General features: G+C 40.0%; 1 protein-coding gene across 2 annotated transcripts in view; it reads right to left on the reverse strand.

The window, feature by feature from the left end:
• FGD5 (FYVE, RhoGEF and PH domain containing 5) overlaps window positions 1–12,317 on the reverse strand; it is a 76,640-nt gene that overhangs the window by 48,357 nt on the left and 15,966 nt on the right. For both annotated transcript variants that reach the window (XM_063165117.1, XM_063165116.1), the window contains exon 3: window positions 1,531–1,660. In XM_063165117.1, the coding sequence (XP_063021187.1) occupies window positions 1,531–1,660 (130 nt within the window). The remainder of the gene's footprint in view (window positions 1–1,530; window positions 1,661–12,317) is intronic.

Here is a 12,317-nt window from a genome sequence, read left to right on the forward strand (position 1 = left end):
TCAGAGTTAATTTCCTGGTTAAACAAACAGCAATTAAATAACCCAAGACAGGCAATGCATAGAGACACTTTCAGACTTGTTCTGGACAGACCACGTGACACTGAAGTCCCTGAATTTTGCCTGTGACATATTAATCATAAAGATTGATGGCTCTTTGGTGACAGTGCCAGTCATTCCCCTTTAAACATAGTGCCAGTTCTCAGTTATGCTGACCCAGCTGTTTGTACAACCTTTATCAGAACCAGACTGGTATACTTAAAAAACTGAACTAAACAGATCCAGCTTAAAAAAATGGTGGGGCTGGAGGCAAAACTGCCTCCATAGGGCTAGGATGGAGTTGTTTGGCCTAAGAGCTGCACAAGTAGATCATAGAACAATTTTCTAAATCAGAAGCATTGTGCAAGTCACTTCTCTGGAGTACTCTTTTGTACTGCATTTCAAAGCAGGGCAACTCGTGAAAACATGGAAGCAGAAGATCCATCGCTGTGTGTGCCACTAACTTGCCATGCTAACATGGATAGATTTCATCTCCTCATGCATTTCACTATGTGTGTGTTGTACTTCAGAGTGTATTGCAGCTTGATTGTGTTCTGGTATATTGTAGCTTGATTGTACTCAGACAAGAGCGCTACTGCCACATTTAGAGGCTCATAGCAGTTTTATAAGCTTCACTATCTGGGTGACTTTATAATGCCCCATTTGTAATTGTTATGCACTATGTAGCAGTTTACAGTAGTGCTAATGGTAAGTAAACTGAGGCATTATGAGAACAATTCACTTTTTCAGTTTAGCTCTGCAAACCAGTGAGAGTGAAGGAAAAGTAGTCCATATCTGTCTTCCAGATCCATCCTTGAAGAGCTAGATTGCAGCTGTCCTGGAGGATCTGCATAATTATATAAATCAAGAGCTGTCCCTTGAAAGGCATCTGAAGTAGGTGCTTCCTCAAGGCACACAAGTCTGTAGTTCCCAACTGCAGCACATTTCAGTTTTATGTATGTGCACAGGAGTGCACATTTTGATATGTTAAAGGTTTGCAAAACAGAATGATTCCTGGAGTCTGGAAACAGTGGAAATGTGTAAGGAGCAGCAAAGACATTCTTATGTACTGCTGCTTTTGATTCAGTAGCTGCCCTGCTTGTTTTGAGACCTTTGAGACTCTGCTTACTGGTCCCTGTTTGTGCACTGTGCAGGTCTTCTCCATATGTCTTTTTTGATTCAATGTAATTTTAAATTCTCAAGATGGAAACTAAATGCTTTGGAGTGAGACTTTTTTTCCTGACATTCAAGCCAGGCCTTTCTTGCTGTTTACGTTGTCTCCATTGTCCATCTTCAGACTACATTCTTTGCCTTTGCCATGTGCTGTAGAGGTAAATTTTTCCTAGTGCAGTGGGGGAGCGAAGGACTGATGGCTCTGCCATTTCTAAATGAGCACCAGACAAAATACAGACAGCTAAGAATCCAGAATCTTCTGCACATTGCTTTTCCCTCTCCAGGTTTCATGCATTAACCACTTTTAGAGGTTTTTTTTACCTTGTTGGTGAGACTTGGATCACCAAGGCTGCTGTCATCATCTTCTGAACTCTTTTGTTCCTCATCTGATGTGACTACTTCCATTGGTGTCACAGAGACTGGGCACACCTTGTAGGGCTCAGTGTAGGCACTGCAGAAAAACAGAACAGACTAGTTCAATGGTGTTATTCTCAGACTCACTGTTGCTCAGACATATAGAATCCCTGCAGAACTGCAGGGCTTGGAAAGCAAAATTTATAAAGCAGTTTTTTTTTTTGGCTGCTATGTTCAAAGGCAACCATTTGGGCAAGCAGAAGACTCTGAAAGGAGCAATGGGAGGTTTAAACAAACTTGTTCAAGCTTCGCCAAGAGATGATTGTTCTGGCCCAGTTTGGAGTAAAAACTTCATACTTAGTTGGAAGCAGAATTGCTTTGTTCCTCCATAGTCAACCCCTCAAAATAGATTCAGTAAAATCACACTAACATTTTTAAATGGAAGTTAGATGCTGTGGCAATGGGTTTTCTGGGAAAACATCAAAAGGACAAGAAAAGTATAATGGTAATACCAATGTCATTTAAACTACAAGATACTCAGGTTCCAGAATCCCTGGATTGTTTCAAGGGAACATGAATTCAGCTCCAGAAACTCAGAGAAAGCTGTGCAGTAAGAGTACTGTACCTGGTGTGAAACACAGGCCAGTGCAATACAGGCCTGTGGCTTCACAGCATTTTATTAAAGAATTATTTTTTTTCCGATTAAAATGGCCAGTGATCTCAAAACCTCCACAAAGCATGACTAAAGCGATCTGTATATGCCTAGCTCCAAATTCCAGTTGCTGGATCTTGTTAAACCTTTGCTGAACTGGTGGCCAGTCTTTCAGATTTTGTTACTGTGTACTTACAGGCTGTATTCAAGTTGTCCCTTAATTTTGACTTTTATATGAAATAGGTGAAGATTTTGGTGTCTTATTCTGTCATGCCACTTATGATTTAATAATTCTAAAATCTCTGAACTTCATCAAATTATTATTAGCATTAGCATTATTCAATTTACCAATCATTTTAACACCAACTTTTGCTGCCATCCAGTTTTGATACTGCTCTTGGTACTGCAACACGTAACTCATTATTCCGGCACTGGCAAAAAATGAGTACCAAGCTGTGTATATAAGCTGTAACACCCATCTAATCCTACCTGACTTTACTGAGTTTTCACATTCAAGGATCACATTTGGTTTTTTGACCACAGTGTCATTCTAGGATTTTATATACAGCTTATACACCACAGTGGCCCCAAGCTTTTTACATTTCTAGGGCAAGGTTCCTGTGTTCAGCCAAGACAGTGAGTCTTTTGTCTTGAGAATCAAAATCTGACATTGCCATATTTTCTAGTAGACATGTTGGCCAGGCAGATCAGTCTGTAATGTGGGCCTGGATGACTCAGTTTATATTATTTCTATACTTCCCATTTCCTCTGAAACACTAACTTCCTTTCACATCTCTGCTTCATCCCTTTAATCTGCTTGGAGATCCCAGATGTGAACAAACCCACAGCATCAAAGCCAATGCTAGAGTAACAGAAGGCTGGGAAAAGATGAGCTAATGTAAGTGAGAGGACAATTATGAGACTCCCAAGGTCACTGACCAGATTCTTATTTCCTTTCAGAAAGGAAACTCCTTAGATATCTGCATTTACCTCTAAGCTGCAAACAAGGCTATGTGTCTCCCATGCAAGTGTGGCTGTCAGCCTTTCTGTTCTGCCTCCATATTTTCCCTCATGTGCAGAGTCCAGGAGCTCATATTCAGTCTAAAGAAGGGTATGAACAAGTGCTGCACTTAGGGAACCTCTGCTGTGTTCATATTTGAAATGAACTAATAATTTGTCTCCATAAGGTACATACTGCCTAAAGGATGATCCCAGCTAATAAAACTCAAGAGGTCAGCAAAGGATATCTTGCTCAATGTGTCCCAAAAACAGTGTCTAGGGTGTGCTGGTGTTTCAACCATTGTGACATCATTTGGTTAACAGGTATCTGTTCAGCATTCAGACACCCAGACTACCTGGATTACCTCCTTGCTGCCTCCCTGTGGTCTTTCACTCTATCTTCCCAGTCAGTGTCAGGACAGAGAAAGAGAGAATAGTTATTTTCTTTGCATCTGTTGCAAACTGCAAATTTGATGATGCAAATTAATTACCAGCAATATACATGAAGGCCAAAGAGCCCCCGATATATTTTCTCAAAGTTTCTTATGGTTTCAAAAGTGTCTGAAAGTAAAGATCATGACAATATTTGGCCAAAAATTTCACCACAAGATGAAGAAAGTGGTGGAAGAGGCTAGAAATCACATCCCTGGTTCCATTCCTACCAGTACATTAAAGGTGCTTTTGTCAGTAATTATAAACACAGGGCTCACCATATTCAATGTTTACGTGTAGTGGCATAGTCTATGTTTCTGAGGTAAGCACCGACTTCTGCTCTGCCTGTTGTGGGGTAACAGAATGTCTTTTTGTCTAGGATGTTTCATCCATTCATTAGTGAGACCATGTTTCTCGACTGCTAAAAGACAATCCCTCAAATATTTGCCTAAGAGAGAATGGCTGCAGTGTTGAGTTCATTTAGACCTAGATCCACCAAAGCTCTAAAATGAACGAAAGTTATGACCCTAAATGTTTTTCTGTGTGTATTGGTGTTTGCACTGGCAATTATTTGAACTGAGTCACCAAAGCAATCTTATATGAAAACTACTTTGGAAGGTACAGTTATTCTTTCTCTATAGACTACATCCTCTACAAGTATATCTTCCCTGAAGCCAGCTGAGTGGTGATGAGCTTGACATATCAATTCAGATAGCGCATGCTAAATTTACAAATGACTACTAAACTGCTGCCATAACATTTCCATCCACAGACCCCACCCTGTGCCCATTTAAACTCCTCTGTCACAGGAATCTTAGCTCATAACTAATTATAATGTATTCGATGCAAGATCAGAATCTCACCTGGACACAGCTGGATTATGCAAAACTCACATATGTAAAATTTATGCCATCCAGTGGGAAGGAAAAATAATCTACACCTGCAAAGACCCCAGCCCTCCATTGTTTGGCCAAGAGGATTGAATGCTGCTTTTTTCTGCATGCAGTATCCCTGTCCCTAACTCAAGTCCCAAGCCCAGTAGTTACCAGTTCAAACTCTCAGACAGTGACGTTCTTATTGCAAAAAACTAAAATAATATGAACTCAATGCAGTGATTGAGTAATTTGGGAGATGCAATGGGGTGCTGAAGTACCCTGTTTTATTAAAACTGATTATTTATTTCCCTGTATCAATTTGCAAATGATTGTTTTAATTCATTCTGCAAAAGGAAGGCTCATTAATAAAGGAAAATAAAGTCCAAATGCATTTAAAGACAATAAAAGGAAATGTCTATTAGTGCAGCATAATGCCTATTAGTGCAGCATATGTTTAGCCAGTCAGTTCCCTATGGCAGATCATCAAGGCAAATATTGTACCTGAAGTCTGAAAAGGTCAAGAAAGACATGATGCCTGCTAATAACATACACAGCCTGTAAAGGCAAGGTAACACAGGGATAATCACATTTCACACTTTGAGGCATAAGCTGTTTGTCTGGCAAGGCCAGAAAGGTGCTCTTTCTAATTCCACAAGCATTTCAATTTGAATATTGCTCCTTCTTACATTATTGTGTTACAGAATACAGGCGAGGGGAAGAGGATTTTTGATCAGGTGCATAAGGCTTTTGCTGTTTTCGAGACAACTTTGGGGACAAAACTCTCCCGGCTTCAACCACTTCTCCTGGAGATGGTCACAGAACAACAGTGCTGGTACAGCTCTAGTTTTGGAAAGGAATGCAGGAAGCACAAAGGTGTTCGGGCTCCATCTTAAGGAATATCCTCTGGCCCAGCCTGGGGCACTATCAGTAGAGAATGGATAAGAGAAAGCCTGAGAGTGAGGTTTCACTAGCCATGTCCCAGATGTGCCAGGATGGATAGCTTTGAGGCTTTTGCTTTGAGGCACCTGTGTAGCCAATCCACACTTCAGGCTCAGTGACGTACTCTGGGGTGCATCGCTGTCTGTGAGCACCATTACTCTCCCCAGTCCTGTAGTTTTAAAACACTAGGTAAAACAAAGAAGCAGTAAAAGCTGGACATGCCTGGAAACAAAACAGTGTCCTTGGGCCTCAGACAAGTGGCATACCCCCTTCCTGCTCTCCCAACCATGAGGGAGAGGCAGTGAGCTGTGGTGGCCTCAGCTTGTGCTCAGCCCAGCCCTTCGGCCCTTGTCCTGCATTTCCTGTAAACAGGGAACAGTTCCTCCCCAGAGATGACCTGGCAATGAACTAGCAAGGGCTGACGCTCAGCTGCACCACACCCAGCGTCCCACCGTGCCAGAAGGTGGGCAGCCAATAATACATAATATATTATTAAAGGCAGCTCTACCCTTTAGGGACTCCTTTGAACATATTAATCACATCACGTCAGCCATCACAGAGCTTTTACTTTCAATAAATCATTGGCTTCAAAGGCACCCCAGAGCTTTTATATCCAACAGCCCCAGCAGAGGTTTCCCTTACGATTCTTTTTATGCTTCTCTTTTCCTTCTTTCCCTTGCTAAATCATAGCCCTGTTGATCTCCGTCACCCTACCATTCCCATCTGAGGTAACCTTTTGCTATGTTGGATCTTTGCAATGCAAAGGATGTGGGCATAGTGAAGACCTGAGTGCTTGACGGTGACAGAAGTACTGTGCTGTGAAACTTCTTCCTTCCTAGACCATGCACACCATATATCTGTATTATGTTGAAATTCCATTCTGCATTTCTGTCAAGGGACAGAAGCTAACAAGGAACACAGCCACCAATTATCAGGATAGGTTTCAAATGATTTGCTGAGTAATCCCTAGTCACAGTACAAATGGCCTCTGACTGTGAAACCACCCAACACTTTTGCCGTATTCTCCTCTATAAAATGACTTATCTCAGTGACAGTCTGACTGTGGATACAATGATGTAAAAATGGGGAGGGTTCATCCTGACTTCAGTGGACTCACTTTGTGATCTTTGAGCAGCATAAGACCCTGTGATTTCATACAACCCTCTGTAAGACTTATTCCTCTCTATAAATCAGTGACAGAATAAGCCAACTACCTACAACTTCATTAATAAAGGGAAGGAAAAAATATAAGTTATAAGCGACTTTCAGCTGGTCACCTGATAGTCATCTCAGAATATGAGACATACACCTCTCTGGGGAGACCACTGTCTGAGAAGCAAAGCTGAAACCACTGCTTTACTACAAATTATTTGTTTTGATCTTTGGCATGTTTCTCAATTTTGTGTTTAGGCAGTCAGTTGTGTAAAGTGGGTAATCCCAAAGCAATGTCACATTTAGAGCACGTCACGTTTAGACCTAAGGCTTTGGACACTGTGGATCCCTGACAGGGTCTAAACCAGAGCTACTTTGTCCAGCTCCCTTGAGGCACAGTTTTACTTCTCCTGTTTCTGTTCACTGCAAACTAAAAGGGATTTCACTTTGTCTTTAAGAGAGAGGGCTGGGTACCCCAGGATTATGCCCATGCTTAAGGCACAGAGTAGTGTTTTCATTCTTATGGCCAAGCTGAGATGCAGAAATCTATCTGGAACTATTTAACAGTCATGTTTGCTAGTATTGCTGCTTTCTGCTGGCGGTGAGGGTTCTTGAGTTTGGACTGTCAGTGGCTTTCAGGCAGCCAAGCTGATGATTTCTGCACAAAGGCACACACTGGAGAAGAACAGCAATAATGAAAGATTTAAATAGTACTACTTGCCCAAAGAATTAGAATTCATAAAAACATTGCAGCTGGACCATTCAGAAAAAGATCTGTATCAATCATCATGTGGGAGTTTCGCAAATGGAGCCAAGCAGAACCAAGGCACATTTGTCACACACAAACCTGGCCCTGGAGACGTTCTGTGTTGGTGGACAGTTCTGTTATCTAACAAGCATATTAAACAGGTTTAAAATTTTACATAGGTAAGAATCAGATCCAGATATCTTTCATACCTGCACAAGGAGCTTATTTACTATAGTGAGCTACACAGAACTAGAATATCTTTACAAGTCCTCTTCCTTAGTGAATCTAGGTCTGTACCCTACAGCAGTTGCTCTGTACTTTTGCACAAATAGTCCTGAAATTCAGAGTACAACCAGGACTACATTGTTGCTTCTGGAATCTAGTCTGGATGAGATGTGATTAGGTGTCAGTTAGGCAAATGTGATCAACATAGCAGCAAATGGATGCAACTCATAATAATCCTTTCAGAATATCCAGTTTGACATAATTGTAAGTGATAATAGCTGTAAAAACTCAAAGGAGGATGCCAGCTTGGGAATTGTGTCAGTGAAACACAAACATAAAATTCAACTTGAATCAATCATCATTTGCTGCAGACAGACTTTTTAGTGACCTGTTTATTGAAAGAAATTTGAATTCTTGGAATCTGATTCCAAAAGACATAAGAACTGGTGGACAAAAGAGGCATTGGTTTTTGTGGTAGAGAACACTGCCTTTTTAAAAACCTTTTTAGAGTTGTATTGGGGAAAGACTTAAAAGTAGTATTCCTAGAGTCATTTAGACTACAGAGAAAATGATACTACCAACGCAGGTAATGACAGTTTTCAGGGTTTTTTTCTTTCTTTTCAAAAAAAGCATAATTTTTTCTAAATTTAGGAAAAGTAGAAGTAACATAGCACCAGTACTTTACAAAGTCTGAATCTGCTATGACAGACAAAATACTAATTTCTTACAAATAGTACCTTGTTTAGAAGTGAAGTTACAAACCTTGTACAATAATGAGTCCTAATACAAGAATTATCTCTAAGCATTGTTATAGTATTACTGAATTAAATTTCATTCATGCATAAGTACAATAACAGTTCGTTACATAAATAGCAGAATAAGGGCAGAACACAGAATTTCAAAACTGGTATTAGGAATGGGAGGACACCTTCGGTTTGTAATTGCCATTTCCAAAATGGAAATGACACTTGTAATGTATGGCTTTAAGAGATCCCTTTCAATGCAGTAACAACATCTGTCTCTCAGATCCAGCAGTAGAAGAGTGCCCAAGAGGGCAGAATGTAGACTGCAAAGCTCTGACTGTTAGTTCAGTTCATACAGAACTTGACCAGGAGACCACTGTCTTTCCTTGTTGCAACATCTGAGGTGTAGGAATTTATTTTTGTACCTGAAAAGGTACATTGGGTACCTCAGGTGTATTTTTGTACCTGAAAAGGTACATTATTTCACACATTCTAGAAATGAAACAGGACTGTGTCCATTTTTGGGTCTTGCGACCAAAACCTGTAGGTATTTCCTTCTCCCTGTGGCTAGTGTTTTAGGCATTGGGTTGTGAGAAACTCATAATCTAATTACCACTGCTGACTGATTCAAAGTCATCACTCAAAGTGATCTGGAAAAGCAGACCTGCGAGAAGCAGAGACTAGGTTTTCTATATCTTAGGCTACAGCATATAAGAGTTCCTTTAAATTCTGTCAAAACGGATGTATGCTTCACATACAATTCTTTTGTGAATGTTTCCCTTTTGGAAAATGTTTCAGCTCATTCTAATTTCAGGTTCTAGCACAAATCATCAAAGCAGTCAAATCACAAATTGCTGTTCACATCCTCAGATGTACAAATGTACCCCACATGAGTATCTGGCATAGTATCATTTATCACCCAGATTCCATTTCACTTTTCTAACTATGACAATTTTACTAATGTCCTTCTGACTATGAGTCCTGGATCCTCTTAGAAAAAGATGATACATTTCACAAAATGAAACTGTTAACATGGCACATAACACAGACTGGCGATTAGGGATATGTTCCTGATTATTATTACTTTGTTTATTTTTTGGCAGTGTAATTTAGACACTAAAACTTGATACCAAAGTCTCTATGTTCTCTTTTCATTTTGTTGCCAGTTCATTATTCCATAATTTCCATGGAAAATACTCACAGTAAGTTCAACATAATGAACACCATTCTGCCCTGCAGGACTCTTAAGATGGAAGGCAAGTTGTTATTTCCCTGTACTACCAGGATCAATTGTTTTACCAACACCATGCAGCCTGGAAACAAACCAGGGAAAATTGCAGTGAAGCTAGGGTCAAGTGAACTCAGTTTTCTTGCATTTCAGAGATTTACCCAGTTGTTAAAACAGTACTTCCAAAGGAGAGAAACAGAGCTTAACTGCTAATCTGTAGAGCTGAAGCAAAGTGCTCTCCTCTGTCTTCTAAGAGGTTGGGTTCATTTCCCAGATTAAAATTAGAGTTTGCTGTACTTTTTGGCTGAGGTTTTTTTAAATTGGAAAATCAGCTTTGGAATGATTAAAAATGACAGATTTGTAATATTTGGCTGGGATGAATACATTAAATACTTCTGGCCCCTCTCCCAAATAATTGTGGAAAATCAAAACCATCTTAATTCTGCAATTCAAAAATATGGCTTAGTTCAGAATTTACTTCAGTATCTATTTTTTTTCTTACTTGCAAATGAAACAATCAGAAAAATGTCAGGAACTACAGAATTCCTTTATTTTGTTGGGGCTTTTTTCTCGGACTTTTCAATTAGGCATGCATATTTTATCTCTCTTTTAGCCACTGAAGCAATGTTTTTTCTTAAAACTGCAATCAAATGGCAAGATAAATTACTTGTCCAGACAACTTACTATATGTCACTCTCACTGAGTCCCTTTGCCCTGGATGTATTCACTGTGATGTAGTTTTATCTCACTGCCAGTGTCTGGATTTTTTATGGCTAGCAATGTGAAAGTAGAAAGAGTGAAGGAAAGATTTTGAGGTGCCCAGTTTTACCTCACATACTGCCCTTTTCTACTTAAGGAACAGAAGATTTGACTTCAAAGTTGTGTTGTACTGTATGCAGTCCATTACTTCTGTAGACATGTGTGTTAAGGAAGAATCTTTTCTGAGTTCTTCTAGCCAACTCTCAGAACTAAGAATGCAGACTGAGACCTGAAATGTAAGAGGACAAGAAACTCATCAGAAACACCAAACTAGCTATCCTTGATGAGGTCCACCTGCCCTGAGGGCCCATCAGGGGGATGCAGTGGGTTAATATCCAAGTTTACTGAACATATTCAAGGCATAAGGACAAACTACCAAGAGACTTAAGAGGTACTTAATTTGGGACAGCTGAGAATAGCTGGATGGAGACTGTGCAGCAGACATATGAACCTATCTCTTGTCTCAGTTCATCAGTACCTAGCTGTATTTCTTTTGAGAAAAAGAAGTTTGAGTATCCCTGTGATATTGATAAAGCTGGGGTAGCATGTGCTTTTAGCATTGCTTAAATCACACCAATATCACTTCTAGCTCCATAATCATCATCCAGGACAATTCTGCACAGCAGACTCTCTCCTCTTGTCTAATCCCACTGAAATGTATTTCTGATTCATTTAATGGAAACAGTGAAGACAGAGAAGTCAACCCAGGCATAAAAGCCCTCAGGACATGAAGAGGGCAATGTGAACACATTTCTTCTTTTCTGCACTGTAATTTGATAATTAAAATAGCCATCACAATGGAGTCCAGCTACTAATAAAGCAAACATCTGCTGAGGTTTTTGGACCATTTCCTGCAAGGTATATGAGACTGTGATTTCTCATAAACAAAGCCAGGGTGAGATCTAGCACGTCGTGTCTGAGTAGCGGCAGTTTTCTGAGGCTGTGCTATGTATGCAGGATGGTGATATGCAATGCAAAGCTATGCTGGGGAGCACACTGGCTTTATCAGGACTTATACTGTCCCTACACATCTGCATCTCCAGCATGAACCAAGTAAAACAGCTCCACAGATATGAGGAAACAGGACAGCAATCACAGAGTTGCTGGAAAATTGATACCTGCTTGTAGGCAATGTATTAAAATCTTTCATTCTTTGGTATTAATCTGACATTACTGATACTGTCTAGAGACACTTCTCAGAGGTGCTTCTTAGAAAAACTCTGCCATCCAAGAGCACTTAATATTTTCTGTCTCTAATGCCTGACAGTGCAAGGTGAAGCATGCCCCATTGCCCAGCAGCAATGGGTTATCTCCAGCAGACTGTTCCCTGTCTATGAGCAGCTTGAATTCTGCATTAACCACTGTCACCTTCAAATTCCCTGCTGCAATTCAGACAATACTCAAGTAAACAGAAATAAAAACGTGACTCATGTCAGAGCTGGCTGAGGCTGTTGTCAAGATTTTCAATAGGTTGTGCATGGCCTGAAGTCAAGTATAGTACTGGGATCCCTTATTCTGCAATGAACTTACAAAGCTTTCTTTCAGGTTTATGCTGCAAAATTCAAGAAGTGGTGAAAGCTCATGAGATTTTATTTTTTATCCTATTCATCCGATGTCAAGTGACAATGTCTCTTTTCCTCATCTCTAGGCTTAGACCCTGATTCTTCTTCCCTCTGTGACAGCATTTTTATGGGACTTTCTCCCACCTACAAGATCTAGAGCACAGCATGTTTCACACTGACATTAAAAAAAAAACAAGCCAAAAACCTAAGTAGAGATTTTTATGAGCAATTTTTTTAAAAATTACGTTTCTTTTAAAAACCTCTCACAATGCTCACGATCACTTTGGTTCTCTTCAGCTAAATTATTGTCAGCAAAATTCCTTACAATTGACCCGTACAGGTCTTTAAAGGAGCTAAGCCCCATTAGTAGACCACTACCTCCATAATAAACATTAATATATCACCAACCCTGAGAAATGCTAGACCTACAAAACCAAAAT

This window comes from Melospiza melodia, chromosome 10, assembly GCF_035770615.1.
Source record: "Melospiza melodia melodia isolate bMelMel2 chromosome 10, bMelMel2.pri, whole genome shotgun sequence".
Classification (NCBI taxonomy): Eukaryota; Metazoa; Chordata; class Aves; order Passeriformes; family Passerellidae; genus Melospiza; species Melospiza melodia.